Source organism: Colletes latitarsis, chromosome 10 (genome assembly GCF_051014445.1).
Source record: "Colletes latitarsis isolate SP2378_abdomen chromosome 10, iyColLati1, whole genome shotgun sequence".
In the NCBI taxonomy this organism is placed as follows: Eukaryota; Metazoa; Arthropoda; class Insecta; order Hymenoptera; family Colletidae; genus Colletes; species Colletes latitarsis.
This window is the reverse complement of record NC_135143.1, coordinates 30,269,036-30,294,350: the sequence shown is the minus strand read 5'-3', so window position 1 is coordinate 30,294,350 and position 25,315 is coordinate 30,269,036. Positions and strand designations below refer to the sequence as shown.

The window sequence follows — 25,315 nt, the reverse complement described above, 5'->3', positions numbered from 1 at the left end:
TGAAATTAAAATATGTTATTAAAAAAAACGATGCAAACATACTCATACGTATGAGCAAGTAAGTTATGCGTATATGCATACGTATATTTAAAATAGGTAGAAAAACAATAAGAGATAAAGTGACATTCATGAAAGACAATACAAAAATAGTAAACACTTCTTCGTTTCAATATATCTCGAATATATCTACTTTTCCCAAAGTGTATCTTTTTTAAAAAAAAAAAACACATCTGAGTGCTAGACATTTATAATTTGATACAATTTTTGGATATATTTTAATACGGGTCTGTTACATGAAATTTTATGTTAATTCATTATTTATTTTACAATTATTTTTTTCGTAATTTTCTAGCAAATAAAGCATAAGAATGTGTGTTGAGTCGTGCAGTGGGAAGAATCATTATGGCTACCGAGGCTATTCCTCGTTTGACTCTAGCAGTATATTAACCTGAAGCGTCACGCTTCAAGCGTGTAGTATGTGATTGGCTGACGTGCGTGTGTGACGTTTCATCAAAACAAAGCACGGTCGCGCGACCGAACAAGCATTTTATCACGGTAATTCGTTGTGGGTGCATCGTCTCTGCACTAACGGAGTTTACAAAAAGTGTTAGTTAACTGTTTCAGAGTGTCGTACTAAGTTAATAGTGAACGAGTGCCTTTGGCCATTCTGATGTCGTCCACCGTGAAATTTACTTCGGACGAGAGTCTAGGCGGTGAGTAGAACGTTGTATTATAGAAAGATGCGAGCAGCTGTCAGTTTAATATCGCGGCCATTTCGCGTGACTGTAGCTAACGCATAAACAAACGCGATTTTGCTTCCTTTCGCGTCGCAGACGTATTCATTTGTAAAGCATACCATTCTCAAGGTGTTTTCTGATGATATTCGTTTTGTTCTCGAATTAATATGAGTACAAGATTGCTGTAATATTAGTCGTGTATAATTACAAAGATTTTGGCGCGATTATTGCTTGTTTCTAACCTAATACTCATCGGCGTTGTATGTACTAAAATAAATGAGTTCGTTCGTTTGAAACTTTATCGGTCATCATTTGTTCAGGTTGTACGATTGTTTTGTAAAAATCGACTGCCTACCGACATTTGACAAATTTAATGGAAATACGTTAATAATGAGTTACAATATTATTCGTACATGGCCTTTGTTACAGTTGCAAAAACAATATAAATTTATTTATTTATTGTTACTTATCAAATAATTCTTCGAAGGTTTTCTTTGTTATATTATTCAATCTCGTGTTACGATGAAAACAAGCTAACTTTAAAGCCTTCGTGGAGCGGGAAGCAGAAAATTCTACTTTTGGATATACGTACGACTGTTTTAAATAATTAAAACGCTATTAATTCCGAATTAAAGTACCTTCTTCGGGGAAAAGAAGTTTCACATTATGGAATTTATAAATAAAAAATAATTGGTTCCGTGTCAGAAATGAAAATAAGGAAGAACAAATTAAAACAACACGTTTCAGTCTTTTACGTAGAATGGAAAGAAATATTTATACAGTGCCTAAGTCTGACCTTCAACGGATACATTTCGTTGTAGTCTTCCTACCATAAAAAATTATTGCTTTGTAACGGTCGGTAGATTGTACTTACTTTAAAGCGCGGTTGCCATGAAGGGGAAAGGATAAACGTCAGGGGAAACTAATTTTTATTTATGGTTTTTTTCGATGGGTGAAACTTAACCTAAGCAGGACGAATTACCGTCAACGATGAGCATACTTTTGAGAGATACGTTGTTGGATATTCAATCCATCCAGTCGACATTTAAATCTGTGTATCATTCGTGCGATGATAATATTCATATCACTGCGGTTCATTTTGGTCTATAAATATCACTATACAAACGATTGTTTCCACTAATCGTATCGTTTATGTACTCACGTATTATAAAATAACATTGTCTGTAAATGACTATGACGGATGTCGTTACTATTTATCATTTGATTGCAAAAACTGTATACAAGACAAAGCATTTTCTACAATTTATTGAACGTAAAAATTACAACGAACAGCTGACAATAGTGTCAATGATTTCAACATTTGTATTAACCACTCTAATGGTTACTTTCATAGACGTTAAATTGCACGTTGGCTAATTAGGTCAGTGCTTTACTTATTTACTTAATTGTTATACTTAAACGGGCGTTAACAAACGTGGCAGTCTGCCAAGTTCAGGGGCATTTCCCCGGCGTTAAATTTATTTCTCAAGTTTATTGTTTATTTACGATGTTTCATTGTTTTTGTGATTGTTTTGATAAAATCGTAGAAAAGTCACAATTTTATTATTATCGAAGAAGCAACGCCGTAATGTTATCGGGTTATTATCACGATGCAGTGTTTTTTTCCGTTTCGCGTGTATGATAGGTATTGCTACGTGTTTAAAACAGCAAGTAATGTCAGCAAGGACAACTAAATTGCACGAGATAATAAGTGCAAGGGCTAATTCCTGTCGAAGAATAAAATTCTTTTGCGAATTAATACATCCAGTACATCGAACCCGGGTTAATTTTAATTTAAGAAGTTGAATTAGTCTGGACGCTCGATACAGCAAAAGTTTATCGTTTCCTGAAGAATGTTCTCTTTCCGGGCCTGCTGCGCAGTCGTAATATTGCTTACGTGACCGTCCTCAGGAGCGTCGAATAGTGACGTCATCCCATGGACGCTATTGTATCGAGAAAGCTGATTCGATGCTAGCCTGACGCAGGGGTAGGTAGCCTGTTTGGACGTGACCTGACTCATAAATATTGTCCTCTCGGCCCTTTGCTCGGTGAATGCAATTTAAAAGATACACCTGCATCGCTAGGAAACAAAACAACGGGTATGAAGAAGTAGCTCCGGGCACTTGTAGGAGTTATAAATTTAACAGTGAATTATAAACATAAGTACACACGTGAGGTGCAACTATACAGGGTGTTCGGTCATCCTTAGGAAAAATTTTAATGGGGGATTCTAGAGGCCAAAATAAGACGAAAATCAAGAATACCAATTTGTTGATGGAGACTTCGTTAAAAAGTTATTAACGTTTAAAGTTCCGTCCATACTGAATTTTTTTCTAGAAAGTGGGTAGGATTTCGGGGGTATGTCTATTCACCAAAAATAATTGTAATTGACCCCCGCAACCGAAAACAATTTTTACAGAACAATTTGAAATTTTTGAATTTAATTGTTAATAACTTTTTAACGAAGCCTCCATCAACAAATTGGTATTCTTGATTTTCGTCTTATTTTGGCCTCTAAAATCCCCCATTAAAATTTTTCCCAGGATTGGTCGAACACTCTGTATGCTGTTATTTACTTAACCTTGAAAACACTAGTAAAAGAAAGTAGTACAAAGTATAGAATAAATAATAAGAAAATAAAACAGTAAAGTAAAGTCCAGAAATAGAAGCTACAGAAAGAAAACAGAATCAACAGTAGAATACCCTGTCATTGATAATGCTCAGCGATGAAAGCGATAGGGAGCGCGCTTGAAGGAGTTAAGGTTAGTAAGGAGAAGATTGTAGAGGAGGGGAATTGAGTTACAATAGTAATTGGAGCTGTAGGTAAAAGAACCGTGGTACATATTTAGATTACAATGAATGGAACAAGATAGGTCGTTGTTGCGTATGATGGAAAAAGTTCCTTTTTTTGGGACGAGAAACTTTGAAATGAGAAACTTCCTTTAAGAAATTGTATCGTTACCCTACACGCCTCCCAACGTTTGATTGAAATGGCGGACTGATGAAAAGGGGGACAATGTTCGAGTCTATTTTTAACCGTAACGCCTGTTGGCGAACCTAATTCAATTTATTAAGGCCACCTAACCTGTTGTGATTTCGCGGCACGTGACATTTCCTGGTCATTTGTCGTGCATTCATCTCGTCTGCGTCAATGGAGCCCCTCCATCGGCTGCATTTCGCGTAGAACGTTGTCAATCAATCTTAGCGCATCGTGTGGATGCTACGGAACGCTCTTTGTTTTTCAGTTCTACCGTTTATTCGATGGAACGGAATAAAACTTTACTTTGTGAATCGCAACGGGGATTCAGGAGTCTGGTCTAATTGCTATAAAACTTATAGAATATACGAATAAAATGGATAAAGTGGATTCAATTTAAATACTCAACGCAGGCAAGTAAAATTCAAGTAAAATCTTACGAGATTAAAATTTCTTAGTTGTTTTTTGTTAATAGTAAATTGTTGATTAACTATGAGCATCTTTTTTAGGAGGATTTCTCGAATTAAACAAACATTTAATTTCGAAAACAAAAGGATTTATCCGTGGTAATTGTGTAAAGTTTTTGTTATAAAAAAAGTGTATTTTTAAATTGCGAAATGGGGTCGACTGTTTGAATTCATCTCGCTTTAAGCTCATTACTAATCCTCGTTAAACATCATCTTGTTCTTCCGAGCCGTAGGGAGATGTTTATGCAAAATGAATACAATTTTCTAGAGGCTGCGTCGGCAGGAAAATTTCATCGGTTTTGTCGTATGCATAGCCACGCGTATTAAAGCATTCTTGCAGCTTTAAACGTTTCATGATGATTCAGAGAATTATACGCCACTGAAAGTAATTAGAGGACACCTACTCGAACGAGATAATTGATAAGTCGAAAGTAACGCGTACAATCGTACGTACACTTATGGTAAATGTTCAGTAGATATAAGCTTTAAATACAAACATTTTTTCGTTCGTTAATTTTTCAGAATTTGGTATCGACGATAACTCGTATGCCTGCAACTTTACACGGATCAGTTATAAATCGGCTTTTCGACTATAACGACGAGTAAGTGTTGCTAGCTAAAAAGTGGACAATTGGCGACGATCGTGATTTCACATTTGCGTAGTTCGCGTTCACCGGAAATTTTACAGCCACAGATTACGAGTGAATTGCTGAAAACACAGTTAGATAGTTGGTACTAGATATTTTCGATTAAAAGACGACGCATCTCCTGTACGGTTTGGTGTGCATACGCTATCAATATTCGTTGTAATTAAATGTGTTTGCCCAGACGCGTCTTATGCAGATAAATATCAAAGAGTGTCAGCCGTGTAGGTTGTTGTTTTCGTAGAATAACGAATACATACGTGGTGCATTCGCTAAGTTAAGATATGTGACCTTGTAGCACATGTGTTTCTTTATTTCGATTAAGTTGGAATAACTCTATTGAAAGTTTTGTCAAAGTCTGTTTCTTTACGTTTGAGAGGTAGTATTGATAGATTCGTTCTTCAGGCTAAAGATAAAAATATTTGATAATAATCATTATCATTGTCAAAGAATGGATAAAACTAACCTGGCCTTATTGTCTGATAGTTCAGTTAGCAGCATATTTTTTAAACCGTGTATCGGTGTGTCTTGTTCGAATTTGGCGTCTGATAATACACGACAATATCACCAGTTGACGCAACCTTTTCATGTTTATCTTAACGTTATCATGGGAAATTACGTAGTGGCAGTTTACTATTCTGCTTAGGTCGAGGCTGTTCTCGGAATTCGTTTTCGACACCATTTCACTTTCAACAAAGCAATTTCATTTCACCGAATTCTGCGCCAAACGATCAGTCGCGATCCCTTCTTAAAATTTTGTGATGTTAAATGTTAGATGTTGGAGAACAAAATGCGAAAGAGAAACGATCGTCTATTAGTTCCCAGAGGGGACGGAAAGCGTAATATTCTTCGAACATTTTGACGGCCCATAAGTCATTATCACCTCGGCGATTAAACGCATGCTGTGCGTGTCACAGTTTATCAGGATTCGACCGCCTGACACGACATTAATAAAGACGAAGTAGCAAATTATGTCATCCGATGGTAATTGCTTAATTCCTGTGTTCGCAAAAATGTGAGATAAGCAACGATTTGCATAGCAAATTGTGACGCCATGCTGAGAAAAGGTGAACCAACGAATATAGTCACTAAAGGTCTTGCCGGAAGATGGCTAGCGATGGGATCAGGTTCAACGCGTGTTTAGAAATAACAACCAATTCAATGTGTATTCTATAGTCAAGTCTTATCGAGTAGCAGTCGTGTAAAAAGGCACGTTTCATTTTCAAACTTCAAGGCGAAGCAACGTTGACTATGGTCAGTGCCAATCTTTTCTAGGCGTTATCTGCACGTAACAAACAAGATACTTTTACACGGTGAAAAATTCTATATAAACTCTGTCGTCATAAATCGATAAAAATTCATTTCCCTAATACGTGTATGTATAATAATTCGTCCTTAATGACGTAAGATCTGTGTACATACGAAGCAATGAGAAAATACGTGTGTGTCAACAGTCACGTACATCGAGTACGCCGACAATTAGGTCTGTGACAGGTAATCCTTTGTGTCACGTTTTCCGCAAAATCGATTTGCGATAAAAATCATTTAATTTTCCCGATGAATGTGCGGACGTGTTTTGTTATCGCCGGTAACTATTGCGACACGAGTATTACCTAAGAGCAGGCGTTTTTGCAATGTTGTTAATTGGTGCATAAGAAAATGCAAAAATCTGTAGAACTTCAACGCACCTTCGTTACAAACATAACAATAAAGTGACGAATCGAAATAGTCGTGCGTTCGAAAGAAGATTACATATTAGATACTTTTTTACAAATGGGGATCATTCTTTTATTACGTTGATTGCGTACGTAGTCCAGGATCTATAGTTCCGTGAAATAATTGAACGTAAGGTTTCACTTCTGTGAAAGCTGGAAGTTCTTTGACCACGAATGATAATGTTACGTTGAATCGAAAGAGTTCCGTAACTTGATAAATTTGTAACGTTCGATCGAAATATCACGAAACGTTCGAGAACTAGAAAATTGCGAATCGTAGTTTCCGTCGTACACTTTCTGCATCACCATTGTACTCGTATTCGTACACTTACTATTATACATATATTCGTACACATAATAAATTTAAAATGAAATATTCGATGATCGACATATACTTTGCGTTTTACAAAGAATATTCTACGATTCTTTCGCGCTCGAATAGGCGATTTCACGGGTATAATTTTTAATCGCGGAAGCGCACCGATTCTGGATTTGCAAACAATGGGGCTGTCCCGAGAGTCACGCTTCCAGCGCACCGATTTCGCGAATGATTAATTACAAGTCCTACGGCGCTTTTCCCACCAACAAACCAGGATAGATTTCTCCGTAGTATCGAACTCTGCCAGGTCAATCTTACGATCGCAATATTTTCTGACGCAATACACTATACATATAATTGATACGTCAGAGCTAACTGACCTTGTCCATGAACTTCTCTGATAATCGAGTCGAAGATTGCACGATAATGGTCTCGCGCGATCGTGTTTTACGTTTTCGCGAACGCGAACCTCCACAGATGTCCACGCGTGTTGATTTTTCACACGAGAACTTTCGATTCTACTACGTGTTGCTGTAATATACATAATGTATTTCGACATAAATATTTCCCTTTTTAATCAGCCATATTTTCTCAAATTTAGCGAAGTGTTGAAACGTTGATTGGGTCACTATGTTCAAAGGGTCATTGCAATGAATGCACTCGACACGCGACACGCGTTTCACGCCTCGCTCGAAACTGTTTACTACACATGCGTGCGCTCGTCCTCACGTGCAATAGAAAATTAATACTATTGTGGTCTTCGGTGTTATCAGACATCGTTGTATATTTAGAACTTTTCTAGAATAATGTTCCTATTTTATTTATATTCGCAGAGTCATGGGTGGAACTGAATCCTGTACCCGACAGGGTAACGCCACTACCGTTCTGTAGCGGCGGAGAGGAGTATTTGCGACTTCTGAGAGAAGCACAAAGGGATTCCACACAGTCTTCCCGCCGGGATACACCAAGAGACAGGTAAAGACATTTTCCAGTAAAATGTCCGGCCGTGGACGTTAGCGGACATCCCTAAATTTAAAAACGAAATAATGAAAACGACATGCACTGAGTCACGCAAGTGTGCATGCAAAGAAAACAAACAACATAGTCATTTAAAAACTATGTGTGGTTCCATCGGAGGACTCGCAAAGTATTAATATGTGATTGTCGACCAGCGTCTCTTGAGGCATGGAAACCTCATATACATGCATTTTTCGAATGATTCAAAATAGGATTGAAATTCAAATCACTATAATAATTGTAAGTTTTAAACCACTGAAGGTTTGGTTTTGTGAGTTTCTGTTCGCGTACGAGTAAGGATAGTGTCCTAAGAAGAGAAAAAAGGAATAAGTAGCATGAGTCAGACGATGTCGAGGGTGGGGTTCTTCGTAGCCAGCGAGGGAAGAATCTTTTTCTGGACGGCTTCTTTGTGCACGTAGGCGCCGGCACGTTTCAAGGACCATCAATCAAAAGAAGGACGAAGAGGCAAAACAAAAGCCACCGTATCTGCGATCTGTCCTCACAAATTACTTCTTCCAAACCTAATTGTAGAAACTCTGCTCTCGAGGAATAGCGTTCGTGCATCCTAAATGACGAGACATTCGATTCGACGGGACGCTAAAGCGTTGCAACTTACGGCGCAGTTCTTTCTTTAGGTTTTTCAAATGCGTTTTGCGATAACGCTTTCCCAAGGTTACGGCGTGCAGTCAGCTTAACGAGACGTCGAGGTCACGAGATAATAGCGAACCGTTATCCATGCCGCATCTTCGAAAACCGATTGATTTTTGTTGATAAAAGAGGAGTAAACAAACTCCATCGACAAGTTTTTCGTGTTTATTTTCTTATCCTGGCGCACCTTGCGCGTCTCGGTTCCCGCAACCTTCGCCTTGCGATTTCGCCGCAGATGGTCGATGATCTCATCCATGGATGACAGTTTTCTCTTATTTTTATCGCCTCGTGCAATGGATTTAAAAAAAGGAAACTATCGTACGATGATAGGTCATTTGATACCAAGTCGTTTACGTACGACGAAATTCACGAAGTCATCGATAAACATAGTAAACGGAAACTAGCAGGAGGTGTGATTTCCTACAGCAGCGATCTATTGCGCGCAACGAATCTTTCAGCTGACTAAGCTGAGAGAAACGAAAGATAATAATTGGATATACTCGGAAAATCTGTAATTAGGTATATTCTTGTAAAGTGAACGACTACAGACAGGGTGTGTAGAGTTCGTTCTTCGATAATAGAATCCCTAAGGAATCGTATAAAATTTGTTACATGTTCTATTGCAGCCCGAAGAGCCCACCAAACAGCCCCAACACGGAACTTTCAACCGAAGACGAACTCAAGGGTGTCTATATAAATTACAGCTGTAATAAGGTCAGTTTGCATAATTGATTTCTAAACCCATACGTTCGTCAATTGCAAAAAACTAAGCATCCATGTCATCATAACGGTGTGCATATACAGGTTGTCCGGTCACCCCTGGGAAAAATTTTGATGGTTAAATAATAAATTTAATATAAAATATTAAAAAATAAGACGAAAATCAAGAATACTAATTTGTTGATGAAAGTTCCGACAGTACTGAATTTTCTTCTAAAAACTGGGTAGGATTTCGGGGGTATGTGTATCTACCAAAAATGATTGGAATTGACTCCTGCATCCGAAAATAATTTTTCCAGAACGATTTGAAATTTTTTAATTTAATTGTTAATAACTTTTTAACGAAGTCTCCATCAAGAAATTGGTATTCTTGATTTTCGTCTTATTTTGGCCTCTAGAATTCCCCATTAAAATTTTTCCCAAGGGTGGCCGTACACCCTGTATATAAAATTGTGTGTACACCCGAGGGCGTTGAATCTTTCGCAAGGTATAAAGTTTTTCGATCGGTGGAATGACATTGGGGACTCCTATTCGGTAAAATGTGACGTTTCTAGTGTCATTCCACCAATCAGAAGTCTAGCGCCATATATGCACCGTGACCTCGTGACAGATTCAATGCCCCTCCACCTCTATATACACGAACAAACGTTCTATTCAACAAATACATATTTTTTTTTTAATAGTCAAAACGTGACCGTGTGACCTTAAACAGCTTTTTTACGTAAAAAGAATTTTCTCGACATATTTTTGTTCCTTTTACAATACAGTTTCTCTCTTTACTTGAAGAGCTGTAAAATCAATAATGTTCAGATACGTTGTTACATTGCTAAAGACTGCAACGTATCGCCATTTCTACAGAGTAACGCAACTATTATTATTATGAAAGTAGTGGTCGATAAATTCGCGCGAATACCGCCGCTTCTTGTTGAACATCGATCGTTGACCAACACACATTTGCAAGGACACCCTTCGTGTCGTTTGACACGTATTTTCTTCAACATTTCCTCCAACCTTATGATATGCATACGTATAGAGGAATGTGTCGTTGGCTCGATAGAATCGAAAATCACAATTCTTTCCGTGGTTTGCACATGCTTCAGCATTGCTTCAAAGGAGCATGCAACAACTGGTTTTATCGAACGAAAGAGTCGGTCACACTTTCTATGCAAGGTCTACAGATCGCTGACTCCACAAGCGCGCCGTGTATCCCTTCTAGCTCATGTTACGGAACAACACACGTGTTCGTACAACCGTCGCATTGTGGATGAAACTGTTTCGTTGCAATACTTTATTCGACGGAATATAAAAACAGTACAATTATACGGCGCGTGCAATCGAATTGACCGTAAAAGCCAAGAAGAACAAAAAATATTAATGTTTACTTCCTCTTTTAAAAAACATTTTTGAACTTGTGCTCCTACAAGATACAGAAATCAATAAACCTATTCAAGTTGAGTAAGATAACGATGTATCGTGTTCACTGTTTACTCGCGATTCATACGAACGATTTGTTTCTGCGGGGAGTCTCCGGTATCATCGCGAGAATTATCTTTATCGGTGGAAAAACAACAAATTTTTATCGCGTTTCGTTGCGATTTTCTCGTTTCGCGAGACATGTACATATGCTGTTGGTTCTGCTGCGGAACACGCGATCCCCTCGGTAGTTATCGTTTGAATGTGCTGTCCGATTTATCGTTGACTAGGGACGTTAACGAAAGTAGCGAGAAAGACAATTGTATCGGTGTAGGATGAGTAATGCTGATAATAAGCTGTCAAGAAGAACGCGCAGTCGCGAGGATTTTCCATGAGTCAGTTTCTCAACTTTGTTGTTTCGAGCATGTCGGGCAACCTTTCTTTGTATACACGCCTTTGTGGGAGGCGAGGTCTTTGAAAGTGCACTAGCCTCTCTACGTTCAGAATCCTCGTCTTAAACCATGGAAAGGTACACCGTTTCCTCGGACTATGCACCACGCGTCACACTGGGGTCTTTCAGGTACAAAATTCCGTAAAAAATTCACTGAAATATACTTTCAAATACCAAGGGAAAGCTAAAGAACCTTTTCATTCGCAGTTATTCTTGCAGTACAGTAATTAAGATCAGTAGCCTACAAGAAATATTGTATTTAATCGCATACGGTTAACCGAATTATGGCGACCTCGTGAAATAAAAATTTTACTGGGGCCATAAGACGCCAGAGTGCCATTTCAGGGTCAACTGCTAAATAAGGTATTAAAAATAGAAATCCAAGGCTCTTTATTTTTCCGTATCGGAACACTTTTGCCACAAGCATGGTAGATTTATATTTTACTTCAAAAATTTGTCTCCATTGCCACGGCGTAGGACAAAGCGTCGACGTTTATTGAGCGGTGCGGAACAGACGACCTTGATATTCTATTGCCAAGAAACACCAACGTTACTATACAGTTGTAAAGATTCTGTGACGCAGAAACGGGGCCTGATGCGTGCGACGATAATCAGATGCGCATATTCGTTATATGTGTATTTATTTAACCAAGGATACCCAAGTTCGCGCAACAGCGGGTGCAGTTAAAAGTATACTTTTCCAAACACGCTTTCTATTGTTCGAAACCTTGACAGACATTTTAAAAAAAGTACATGTTTCGACTGTGCGCGGTATGCAAATGCTAACAAAGTACACGTTTGGGGCTTCGTAAATAATTTACAATTCTAATTTATCGATTGAAAAATAATTTTATAGCCATCGTATAATTAAATACCATATACGGTCCGTGTTTAACATTAGATTTATGGAAGCCGTCAATTTGACGGATGTCAGTTCCATATTTAAAATTGCAAAGCACGTAAATATTATTTTTTAACAACTTATGTTGAATTTGTTTGATGCAATGACACGAATACATAGTCAACATGAAAGGTATCAATATACGTGCGATCAATGCCCGTAAATCTAGTGTTAAACACGATTTTCCTCTTTCTTCGTTTATCGGGGACACCGCTATTTAATAACCGTCTAAAAATAGAAACAGCTGCGGATCTCGTTGGATTGCGAAGTTAAAAACACACAGTAAATACCGAAGATAAAGATGGCCTTTTTACAATGTTAAAAAGTTGAAGTTAACTAACTAGTAAACTAACGAATGGTTCGCGCGTTATCCGAGAACTCGAAACGCGAAAAGGTTCCCCGGCCTTTGATCTTAGAGCTTCCTTGTATTGTAGGCGTCGTGGTTTCTAAAACTTGTAGATTCTTTGGCTAATGGCCAATAGTGATCGAATGCATTACATCGAAGGCGTGTTTCGTCACGGGATGGAAACTCCTATGCGGGTATGCCATAGATCGTTCACCTGCTTTCGCGTTCTCCAGTATTGCGCGTGTGTTGTTGCCCCGTTACGACGGATCACGCGATCGCGAGTGAGCGAATCGGCGTTCTCTGCGCTCATGCTCTTCATCTCCGCGCAAAAACCGGTCCTCCCCGTGGTTTGTGCATTGCGTGTTCGAGAAACGGGCTCGAATCGTGACGAGAAACGCTCGCAGAGGAGAAACACTCGATACACTCGACGCGGTACGCTTGTTGGGATTAAGTCAACCTAGCCGTTATGCTCATTCCACGCGAACGCACTGTTGCTGTTCCATGGAACGCGTTAAACACGAACATGCTTCGTCAGCCGTACGTTGCTGGATTCAATACTACCGATATATTTTATTTCAACGCTAGAATTACTGACAATTATTCTGTATTTGCTTGTACCAAAGAAATTAAAACGATAGATAAATGTTTATTCGTTCTCTTATAGAAAACCACGGTAAATTTGTAACAAATGGATCATTTTGATCGTTTCGATAGATCTGCTAGATACTACTTGGAGGCGGTGTAATCTCTTATAAACGTCATAACTTAGTTTTGCACCCTCAGTCGCTAAGACTAAGACAACCTTTGCCCTATCTCTTCTCTAATTTTTTCAGCACAGATTTTTGTACAATTTCTGGCTCTCAGGTTGTTACAATCCTTATCTTTCGGATCGCCATTGATACATTCTTGTCACTGTATCTCCCTTCCTATCATTTCTCACGCTCTTCCGCAAGGTATACAAAGTTTAAGGAGTCGGAGAAATAACAGTAACAACATTTTCTACCTATGTTTATTCGCTAACGGGTTTCCTTGCAGGACGTTTCCACGTAGCGGCGAAGACAAAGTCCGTTCGCAGAAATTTCACGTAGAGAGTTACATTTCCGTCTTGCGAGAAACAAACCGCGCGATAGAAATTTCTCTTTTGCGAACGACATTGTGAGAGTAACATGTTCCACTTCTATACAATCCAAACTTGGCTTCTCTAACAATCGTGCGTGAATTTCCCACGAATCCGCGAACCGTTTGCAAAACCTCTATACATCGACGCTGTACAATCTCTGTTTACCTGTTTGGACGTGCATCGAAGCCGCGATATTGTTATATTTAAATTTTGTACGCTAAACATTTTCTTTATTTGCTTCTCCATTTGTTTTTCTTCTTTAAATGTAAACCTATGGGGCGCCAAGTTTACGGCATTCCGTGATAAAAATATCCAGACCAAGAGCTTGTTTGGGACGTCCTTTCACATTTGCCTTATTCTCTGAACGTAATCTCATCTGGCTTCCATTTATTTTGCTTCGAATATACGATCGGTTAACTTGTATTTACCCTCTAAAAAAATGTATACTATACAGGGTGTTCAGCCACCCCTGGGAAAAATTTTAATGGGGAATTCTAGAGGCCAAAATAAGACGAAAATCAAGAATACCAATATCTTGATGGAGGCTTCGTTAAAAAGTTATTAACGTTTCAAGTTCCGACCGTACTGAATTTTTTTCTCGAAAATGCGCAAGATTTCGGGGGTATGTCTATTCACCAAAAATGATTGTAATTGACCACCGCAATTGAGAATAATTTTTTCAGAATGATTTGAAATCTTTTAATTTAATTGTTAATAACTTTTTAACGGAGCCTCAGTCAAGAAATTTATATTCTTGATTTTCGTCTTATTTTGGCCTCTAGAATCTCCCATTAAAATTTTTCTCAGAGTTGACCGAGCACCCTGTATATTAATTTATATATTCTAATATATTAAACAACCCAGTAATTCCTGGTTTAAATAACCGAATAACATTCGGAAAACGGGGTTTGTCAATGACCTTTTCGAGCTGCCGCCACAGTGGTACGTGGCGAAATGCGGTTGCTAAGGGTTCTCCATTGAATGAGTCCACAGCGCGCCGCCGGTGGATGTAATTTTCAGTTATTACGCTCATGGGCGAGGAGTAGGAGATTCCGAATAAAAAAAAAAAATCTGAAACGATTACTGACGAAGAAAGAGCAACAGGAAGGGATTCTGCCTTTTTAACTACGTCGGAGTAATCGACCAATCCGAAACCAGACTCGAGATCACACCATGCGCAATATCGAACGAATTCGTCGGATCCGGAGGTCGTTTACCGAGTGCAACACATGCGTGACCCAGTTTCTTTCGATTTTATCTTGATATCGATTTTTTTCTTCGAGCATTCGCCAATGATGATAAACGATTGAAAGAGTTAATTATTTTCCTGAACAATCATAGTGTATCCTCCTGTAACATAGATTTTGATTAGAACAAAAGAAACGTTAGTTTAGATACTGCGTATGACTAATTAATATCTACGTCTATACGAACTCGAGATTATTAATTCTTAATGTCGTGATGAATTTATAATCATAGTCGCCGTAATGCGTCGGTTATCCGATTACAAATGCAGAGTAAGTAGATTGTGCAAGCTTATGCTACCTCTTTTCTAGAAGATAATTTGTACATCGGGGTATCTAGACTCTATCATCATCGAATGAATTATGTAATACTAACCACATCTAGGGACGCCTAACAACTTGAGAACTCGTCGAGACAACGGTTGCTCCTTGAACGAAATCGTAAGTGTTAAGGTCCTTTTTCACAGAACAGTCATAATGTTCTTCGTGCGATGCTCGAAGATATTCGTCGACGCTTCGTCTTCGCGGCCTGAATACCAAAGAGAACAGTGACACGCGTGGAACGATAGTAAATTCTAAATGAAAATAAACAAGCAAAATTTCTTCTACGTCGTCCTTGTACTAATCGCAACTCTTCCACGACCTAGTGAAGTCTCGTGTAAAAACGGCTATTGCTTTTCAATTATTGGCATTTGTCTTAATTGCCTCCATGATGGTCTCGCAATACGGTGACTCGATCGATGCAAGTCCTTTTCAGGTAATTTCTCATTAGTCGCAACACGGTACGTTGCTCGAGTCCTTGGTGCTCGTTTGCGCGCCGTAATCGTTTGTTTAAGAGCGTTGCACTTTAGCTATTGCACAAAGGTATAGCCTCAACCATAATCTCTATGTTATGATACATTTATCCCCTTTTCGATTTACGAGTCTGTCGTGAGTTCATCCTGAGCCTCGTGTCCACGGTATCGTGATAGTTTACCAAGTTAGGCCAGGTTTACGATATACGCCGGATTCTTTTTTTAACGCTGCTAGATGCGTCGTTTCCAGAAGATCTAAATTGTAACGGGAAAGAGGTTCCATAAATTAGTCTACCAACGGGTCGGGAAACCGATAAAACCAATTTAGAAACGACACGATCTTCCGAAGTTCTTCCTGTAGTTTTCACTCGAAATAACATTAGAATTCTTAAATAATAGTTTTAATAAATTAATGTAAAAGCCACACGCGTGGCTCCGGTGTGTGAAATCCATTATACGGGCTTCCAAGCTGAGAAAATGGTGTCAGTTTATTGTCGAGCTTTATTACGCATTAGTTTGAATGGAGTCGACACTATTTCAAGAAATGGTACGCCCAAGTTTAATACACGCCTCCGTCGAACTTGGCAGACAATTATAATAAATTAGACCGTGATTTACAAGCCGGCGATATCGTTAGGTGTGTCCTACGGACGATAACATTGTTTTCATTGTTATTTTAGGAATATACGTATACATCGTAATCAAGCAATTACATTTTATATATTCAAATATCGCCGCCGTAATTAAACCTTCGTCGATAAGGTACAGTGGGTAAAATAAGTATTTGCACACTCGGTTTATGTTAAATAACTCTACACAAAGAAGGGGAATACTGTTACAGAATACTTTATTCGATAGATTATTACAAGTGAATAATATAATTTTTTGAGTTTCTTATTAACATACGTTTTCTTCATTTGTAATAAGCTATCGAATAAAGTATTTTGTAGCAGTATTCCCCTTCTTTGTGTAGAGTTATTTAACAAAAACCGGGTGTGGAAATACTTATTTTATCCACTATATGTCGTTCCTTTGTGTCGTAATAACCTCCCAGAAAATATTCACGTATACAGGGTGTTCGGTCACCCCTGGGAAAAATTTTAATGCAGGCTTTTAGAGGCCAAAATAAGAGGAAAATCAAGAATACCAATTTGTTGATGAAGGCTTCGTTAAACAGTTATTAACGTTCAAAGTTCCGACGGTACTGAATTTTTTTCTCGAAAATGCGCAAGATTTCGGGGGTATGTCTATTCACCAAAAATGCTTGTAATTGACCCCTCCAACTAAAAATAATTTTTCCAAAACTATTTGAAATTTTTTTTTTCCGTCGAAAAATTTCACACCTTCTCGAATTTTTTTCTAGAAAGTGGACAGGATTTCGGGGGTATGTCTATTCACCAAAAATGCTTGTAATTGACCCCTCCAACTAAAAATAATTTTTCCAAAACTATTTGAAATTTTTTTTTTCCGTCGAAAAATTTCTCACCTTCTCGAATTTTTTTCTAGAAAGTGGACAGGATTTCGGGGGTATGTCTATTCACCAAAAATGCTTGTAATTGACCCCTCCAACTAAAAATAATTTTTCCAAAACTATTTGAAATTTTTTTTTTCCGTCGAAAAATTTCACACCTTCTCGAATTTTTTTCTAGAAAGCGGATAGGATTTCGGGGGTATGTCTATTCACCAAAAATGATTGTAATTGACCCCTCCAACTAAAAATAATTTTTCCAAAACTATTTGAAATTTTTTTTTTCCGTCGAAAAATTTCACACCTTCTCGAATTTTTTTCTAGAAAGCGGGTAGGATTTCGGGGGTATGTCTATTCACCAAAAATGCTTGTAATTGACCCCTCCAACTAAAAATAATTTTTCCAAAACTATTTGAAATTTTTTTTTTCCGTCGAAAAATTTCACACCTTCTCGAATTTTTTTCTAGAAAGCGGGTAGGATTTCGGGGGTATGTCTATTCACCAAAAATGCTTGTAATTGACCTCTCCAACTAAAAATAATTTTTCCAAAACTATTTGAAATTTTTTTTTTCCGTCGAAAAATTTCACACCTTCTCGAATTTTTTTCTAGAAAGCGGGTAGGATTTCGGGGGTATATCTATTCACCAAAAATGCTTGTAATTGACCCCTCCAACTAAAAATAATTTTTCCAAAACTATTTGAAATTTTTTTTTTCCGTCGAAAAATTTCACACCTTCTCGAATTTTTTTCTAGAAAGTGGGTAGGATTTCGGGGGTATGTCTATTCACCAAAAATGCTTGTAATTGACCCCTCCAACTAAAAATAATTTTTCCAAAACTATTTGAAATTTTTTTTTTCCGTCGAAAAATTTCACACCTTCTCGAATTTTTTTCTAGAAAGTGGGTAGGATTTCGGGGGTATGTCTATTCACCAAAAATGCTTGTTATTGACCCCTCCAACTAAAAATAATTTTTCCAAAACTATTTGAAATTTTTTTTTTCCGTCGAAAAATTTCACACCTTCTCGAATTTTTTTCTAGAAAGCGGGTAGGATTTCGGGGGTATGTCTATTCACCAAAAATGCTTGTAATTGACCCCTACAACTAAAAATAATTTTTCCAAAACTATTTGAAATTTTTTTTTTCCGTCGAAAAATTTCACACCTTATCGAATTTTTTTCTAGAAAGCGGGTAGGATTTCGGGGGTATGTCTATTCACCAAAAATGCTTGTAATTGACCCCTCCAACTAAAAATAATTTTTCCAAAACTATCTGAAATTTTTTTTTTCCGTCGAAAAATTTCACACCTTCTCGAATTTTTTTCTAGAAAGCGGGTAGGATTTCGGGGGTATGTCTATTCACCAAAAATGATTGTAATTGACCCCTCCAACTAAAAATAATTTTTCCAAAACTATTTGAAATTTTTTTTTTCCGTCGAAAAATTTCACACCTTCTCGAATTTTTTTCTAGAAAGCGGGTAGGATTTCGGGGGTATGTCTATTCACCAAAAATGATTGTAATTGACCCCCGCAACCGAAAATAATTTTTCCAGAACGATTTGAAATTTTTGAATTTAATTGTTAATAATTTTTTAACGAAGCCTCCATCAACAAATTGGTATTCTTGATTTTCGTCTTATTTTGGCCTCTAGAATCCTCTATTAAAATTTTTCCCAGGTGTGGCCTGACACCCTGTATAATAGGTACGTGTGGGTACATTATAATTGCACCTGTGAATGTTTGCGTAGAATGCGTGAAAAATGTGACGAATGGCGCGAACAATGAAGTTGTAATGGATATTTATAACGGAGTCGAGTGGTTATCGACGACGACAGGTTTCGATGGCGTTGTTTAAAAAGAGACTGGCTATCAGTTTTCTAGAGGTCACGTTAAGTGTAATATGCGTCACAGGTGGGTTTGCTGGTGTTGGTAAACGAGTCGCTGTTGAATGACAAGCTTTGTTTTTTTAATTTTCTACGTTTCAAGACACTCTATTCCTGTCATAATTTACGAGTTTCTCGTTGTTGAATACAATTCTCCTTCCTTAATGATCTTCGCTCCTCGTTCTGTAAACAATTGGTAGCAATAAATTACTGTAAATTTTATTATCGCAAATACAATGTTTGAAATAGAAATTTCTTGAAAAATTCTATCTCGCGTTATGAATTAAAGAAACGTTTATTTTATTATTTTTATTTCACTTTCTTGGCTTTCTCGCCAGCTGTATATTTTGTTTTAAGAATTGACGCGAAAATATTTCTACGGCGAACGCGTTAAATCGTAAACGGACAATATGTTCAAACAAAAGAAGATTCGTAGTTCGTTTACTAAGTTTGCGTTTCGAAGTGTCGTGTTTAGGTTTCGCGTTTGGTCGATAAATTGTCACACGTTATCGGCGATAAATGATAAGTGCTCGATACAACGAATGGAACTGTGAACAATGTGTCACGGAAGTGCCGGGACTAGTGAACGAAAATTCCTCGTATTTTATTGAAATCGAAATTTTATAAATCGAGTCGTTCGAAACATACTCGAAATACAAACTGGAAATGTTTAGAAAGTTACGATTTTAATGCGAAAAGAAAACTACCTTGACGCTATCTTCGCGTTTCGCTCTAAAAAATATAAAATAGCAAAGATAATTAAAAAATCGTTAAAATTATATATTCGTCAATTATCGTCGAATTGTACATCCATACGTTGAGCAAATAAAAGTACAAAACGTTATCGTTTGGAATATTACAACCAGGCACGAGCACGAGCACGAGCGTAAAATATGGATTTAGGTCGTCGGAGTTCTGGTGACAGGAAGGATTGTTTACAAACAAGTATACGTTTCGTTTAATTGCGAGGCGTACACGGGCGTATCTAACGATACGACAATCGCGCTCGCGTCGCGATTGGCCGACCGCCAATAGAAGTTATTTTTGGATGCTCCTCATACTTCTCCCGAAGTCATTCACAGATAAGAAGCGCATAAGAAGACACGCGTTACTTCTTGCGTTTCGCGCAGACTTTTTCGACTGTTCCCATTATCTATGAGCAATAAATTTTCTGAATCATCGCTAATGCGCGCAGCTATCCGGTTAAAGCTACAGTCGAGATTTCGCAATTGGCGGAGGGGATTTATTTCAATAGGATAAGTCACCGACAAGGGACGATCGTTTCTCTCCTTTATCGATTTGTCACAAATTCGAACGTGAATTATAATTTCTTACAAGAAAAAGTTAACATCTTATGCAACGAAGCATAGTAGATTTACAGTCGGCTATCAAATTTTATAGGACGATAGGAAACCGATCTTTTATGTCGGGCTTCCAATGACGCGTTCGTTTCGCTGTGTTAGTAAAACCGTACAGCAGAAAACTCGAACGAGCTTTGTGTTATACGTTTCAGGCCGGTAAACTGACACCGCCGTGATTTTAATTCAATGCAGACGCTACATAGAATCGTATGCATCTTCAGTTTCACCGGATGACACGAGATCCACGTGCGACTTAAATGCTTTCAAATCGGATTCCCAGGGATTACTAACAGAGGAGTTTCGCGCGTTCACGAATTCTATGCTTCGACAAATTGCTTAACGATCTTTGTTTCGTTCTGTGCAGGATCCTGATCTTTTGGAGAAAAACACCGACTGGATCTATGAATGGAGTTCGCGCCCGGATCAAGTGCCGCCAAAGTACGCGAAATATTCTATTTTTAAATATTTAAGACACTGCGACTTTAACGTTTCTGAATAAGTCGAAATAATAGAATAAATCTCTTTCGTATTTTTCTGCGAACCCATCCTGTATGTTTATCTTGTCAGTCCTCTGAAAATACCACGTTTCGCGAAATAACCCACGTTATTTTTGCATTTCAGAGACTGGAAATTCAAGCATCCTTTAGGAATGAACAAAAAAAAATCATATAGCATTCGTACCGCGAAAGTTGGCAAGATTGGGTTGTTTTCTAAAGAGGTCCTCTACACTCTTTTCATTACAAACATTCTATCCGTCTTGGTTGGAGCTGGCTTGGGGTAAGGAAACATTTACTTAACTTTTATGCTAAGATCCTACGCTCCGCCTGAAACGTGTGCACAGCCCAGTTATATTCAATTATTTCATTACATCGGATGTACGTTCATTATTACGTTCAGCATAATGTCTTAAATAAAATAGTATTATGTGCTTTGTTTCCTTTACCTTATCTCTTCAACGAGGCTCGAGCACTCCATTATATTTTTCCCACGAAGTATACCGTTCGTTGATGCGAATCATTCCTTAGAAAAGCCATAACGAGCCGCGTTCTAAAATTTTTAAAACGTCTCTGATTCACAGAGTTTGGCTAACCAGGCGGGGATCGATAACATCCAGCGTGACCATTGAGTGAACAAACATAGCCAGGGACGCGAATGTGAGGATTGCTGCGCTTGAATTTGCAAAAAGAATGGAGTAGAGGATTGTTCCATATTGAGCTACAAGAAAGACTGAAGAGCAAAGAAGGTCGATCGAGCCTAAAAAAGAAAAAAAAAAGAAATGAAACACGCAACACATTATTTCGATTACCTCCGATTTTAATATTAGCACTATTCGTTTTAACCTTTCCCTGCCCGCAAAACTTAACGGTGTACTTATTGAACGCCTTATTATCCTATAAGTCGTATGCAATTATATGCTTAGGGAGAAAATGCTAAAAAAAAAAAGAAAAAAACAATAAGAATAATATGATTTACTATTATAGACTAGTGTTGTTGAGGAAAGAAGAACATATCCAATTTTATACTGTTTCTAATGCGTTTCTATCTGCGATAGTTTATAGATGATAGCTTGGATAGTATTTATCGATAATTAATTATTACTTGTTACTCGGAGCTAAAACAGAGTTGAGCGAAGATACAGCATGTTTATGTAGGAAGTGGACAGATGTGTATTGTTCGAACATGTATGAAAAAAAAAAGATAGAGAAAGGATGTAGCATAATAATGAGACAAAATGAATAATGGAGTCATGGTAAGAAAGGAATTGTGAAAATTCTGCTGCATTGGAATAAACGTTCAATGTTGGTACGAATAAAAGCAATCGCATTTAAACGCGATGAACGTCGTATTCGATTGAGGCAATTAGTGGGTTCCCTCTTTCGGCAGAGTAATAATTGAAATCCTTTTCATAACATACAGTATGATGAGGCGAGCGTTGATCAAGAATGATTTATGTGTATAATTTTTGTTCCGTATTCGTGTTTCTGGATTTATAAAGTTTACGACGAGATCAAGAAGGTATAAAAATGATGAATTTATGTATTTATTTACTGATTTTTATTTAATTGTGAATTAAATACAGGACTGACCTAGTTCGAATACAAATATTTACTTTGATTGGCATATTTGCCAATTCGATCGATTCGAGTAAATTTAATTCTTTTTTTCACAAAACTTAATCATGAATTTTATGCGTTATAGAGTTGACGGTTGTGTGGAATTAGAAATCGTTTCTTTCAATAGCACAACGTGCGGTTTTTTATTAAACTATGACCAAATAAGACTCGATAGCGAGCGCAGTACTTCGACGGTTTTCTAAGGTTCGTCGCGGTTTTTCACAAATACTAAATATATATGTATACTTGTACCGTGTATTCAGTGTAAAATGCTGTATATTATGAAATAGCGCGTATTCGATGTAAGTAGAAATTAGCCACGCAGGTTTTTTGTATTTTCAATATAATTCTGTATATTATACAAAACTCTGTATTCTTTACTGCCTTCATAAGTGTTCGAGTAAGGCTGAAATTACGTGTTGCAACGTTAAACCTGAAAGTGTCCATAAGCGTAGATTTGCAGTTACCTTCTCTCCACCGTGGCTTTGTCAACAAGCTCCACGAAAATGGCGCACAAAGCAAAAAAAATAGGAACTTACCCAAAGAAATGAACGTCCACACAACTCCTGATAACTCGTAACATCGCACACCTTAAACGAAGAAACTTAAATAACACGCGTTGCGGAAAGAATAAGTTTCATTGAACCGCTTCTTTCTTCGCGCAATGACAAATTACAATGACGCTAACGATTGCGAGAAAAACGTCAAGATTTTTGTTAGAATCCTCCCGCTCGAGAGATTTTGTCCATCGTACATGAACATCGACACGGAGCACAAGGTAATTGAAGTCCACGACATTTAGAGAAGCATCATCCTCCCACCTTGAATGCGTTCCACCCAGATAATCTACATACGATGTTTGCAAGAGATTCAACCGAACAGAATTGCTGTATCGAGACAACCGTCTTACTGGGGCTTCCAAACAGATGGAATTTTCTTGGATGCCTCACAGGAAGAGGTGTACCGCGTTTCGACCGAAGACCTCGTATCAAAGTAAATGCAAGTCTATCGTTTAAGGTCTCCTTATAGTATTAACTCGATACCTGAGCCTCCCTATTGTAAGCTCATATCCTTATGGAAAAAGAAAGTTCGACATTGTCAATTGCAAATCATTGTCAGGATGATAAATAGATACAATTTAAGAGTTTTAGACGGCGTGAGTTGCGTTTTAATTGGCCATGGACAAACTGGCTCTGGGAAGAGCTTCACGATCAGTGGCCTCCGAAACGATTGGGAAGTACGATTCTGTTGAATCTATCGCGGCTTTTTAGTATTTTTTTTACCCGATATCGTAAGCTCAACAATTACGTCTTTCTTTTTAGCACAGAGGGCTGGTTGCGCGGCTTTTCACCGACATATTCGCAGAAAAGTCAAGCAGAAAGAGTGTCAGCAAAATAGAGTATCGACTGAGCTTCGTCGAGCTGCGTGGAAAGGAAGCAAAAGATCTGCTTTCTGAAACTGAGAATAAGATCTGGATAAACGACCGGGACCCGTTTAAGGTTTACGCGATGGCAACAAGAATACTGGACGAAATCTAATTCACAATCATTGTAGGATATCTTGATGGTCAGCGTGGATACCGAGGAAGAAGCTTTGAGGAAGATTTTCGAAGGAGAAGTCAGAAAATCGGTCGTGAAAGGGTCGACGTATTTAGCCTCACATTTGGCTACCGCTGTGATCACTGTTCACGCGACCAACATTAGTCTAATTACATCGTGGGGCGTCGTAACGACAGCCAAAGTAATCTTGTATCGAAATTCGCATCTTGCTTTCCTAGTCAACGATAAGCTTTTATAAAATGGTCCTAGATTCACATCGTAGAGATGGCTGGTATAGAGTCACTAGGCCGAAGTAAATGTTGGAAGGTGGCGTCGGATATTGGCACTGCAAATTTAATGAAAAGCCAGCTGGAACAATTTTTCTCGTACCTCGGGGGAACGAAACCAATTTCTTACGGCGCAATGCCTTCCAGTAATTTGTTGAAGATCTTGGGAAATGCTTTTACAGTTTCATCCGTGATTCGGTAATTAAAAGACAAACAATAGTACTTCGAGTACTCGTTTACGTCATTTCAAATCTTGGGAATACAGTAATGCACAGTTACTGTGTTACTATACCCAACAATTTGTTAAATTGCTCTCGAACCACGAGCAACTTTCGAGATACTACTGTATTCGTAAACTGTAGACTACTTGTGTGTGTAACTTGTGTGTACAATAGGTAAGTAGTTAAATCTATCAATAGTTTCGTATCTCACGTACGAATCACGAAGGAGGATCTCAACATCACACTGTCGACATTACGGTTCACTTCAAGCATTGTGGGGTTAAAGCCAGTTAAGATTAAGGAAGACGTTAAATATAGACCAGATCATATAGAACGGATACTTCAGGATGAAGTTGACTCTTTGAAGAAGGAACTGATGATAAACGATCTGTTTTTACGCCAGGAAGCCTCGATGAATATTTCTAGGTCGCGAATGGAACAGATCAATCGAAGCGTTGTGAATTTTCTTAATGGGACGATCTCTGATTTTACGCTGTTCAGTGTGTCTCAAGCCACGGTGCTACTGAAGAGTATTAAGGATTTATATAACAGGTTCCATCATTCTTGTTATGTATAATATAATTTAAAGGTCGATGTTCTGACAAGTGGATACATTAGGTTAAGCTCCAAAGAGCTTGAAGTTGAGAAGTTGCGGGAAACCTACGAAAATGTCGCGAAAAATATGGCGCAAGTCAGTTTGTCGACAAAATTGTCGAAGGTACTTGCACTTGGGCAGTATTTCTTCGATCGATCGATTAGTTCTTTTAAAGTAAAATTATGCGAAATTAATATAGGAATCCGTATTATCCACCAACGGTCAGTACCATAGTCGGAAGAGAACTAGAAGTTCGCTAGAGCCGGTGCTCGAGATTAAACAAATTTCTAACGAAATAGACATAGAGAAAGTTGGAAATCTAAAGAAAATCGGTGGGT

The 25,315-nt window shown here is 38.0% G+C and overlaps 2 protein-coding genes and 2 long non-coding RNA genes across 4 annotated transcripts; all 4 read left to right on the top strand.

The window, feature by feature from the left end:
- The first annotated feature begins 421 nt into the window (after positions 1-421).
- On the top strand, positions 422-21,685 carry Bnip3 (BCL2 interacting protein 3). Its single transcript, XM_076774190.1, has 6 exons — positions 422-713; positions 7,693-7,834; positions 9,151-9,238; positions 20,587-20,660; positions 20,844-20,999; positions 21,301-21,685. The coding sequence occupies exons 1-6, from the start codon at positions 671-673 to the stop codon at positions 21,350-21,352; spliced, it is 555 nt and encodes a 184-aa protein (XP_076630305.1). The 5' UTR covers positions 422-670; the 3' UTR covers positions 21,353-21,685.
- Positions 3,349-7,667, top strand: LOC143346257 (uncharacterized). The gene is made up of 3 exons (XR_013080388.1): positions 3,349-4,127; positions 4,224-4,280; positions 4,450-7,667. It is a non-coding gene; the product is annotated as an uncharacterized LOC143346257 (long non-coding RNA).
- Positions 9,752-13,900, top strand: LOC143346258 (uncharacterized). The gene is made up of 3 exons (XR_013080389.1): positions 9,752-11,997; positions 12,179-13,401; positions 13,446-13,900. It is a non-coding gene; the product is annotated as an uncharacterized LOC143346258 (long non-coding RNA).
- Positions 21,686-22,809: 1,124 nt separating the features above from the next.
- Positions 22,810-24,379, top strand: LOC143346116 (kinesin-like protein KIF9). Its single transcript, XM_076773890.1, is given in 4 exon segments — positions 22,810-23,573; positions 23,659-23,835; positions 23,891-24,076; positions 24,145-24,379. Coding segments are annotated over 4 exon segments (993 nt in total). The 5' UTR covers positions 22,810-23,162; the 3' UTR covers positions 24,364-24,379.
- The last annotated feature ends 936 nt before the right edge of the window (positions 24,380-25,315 follow it).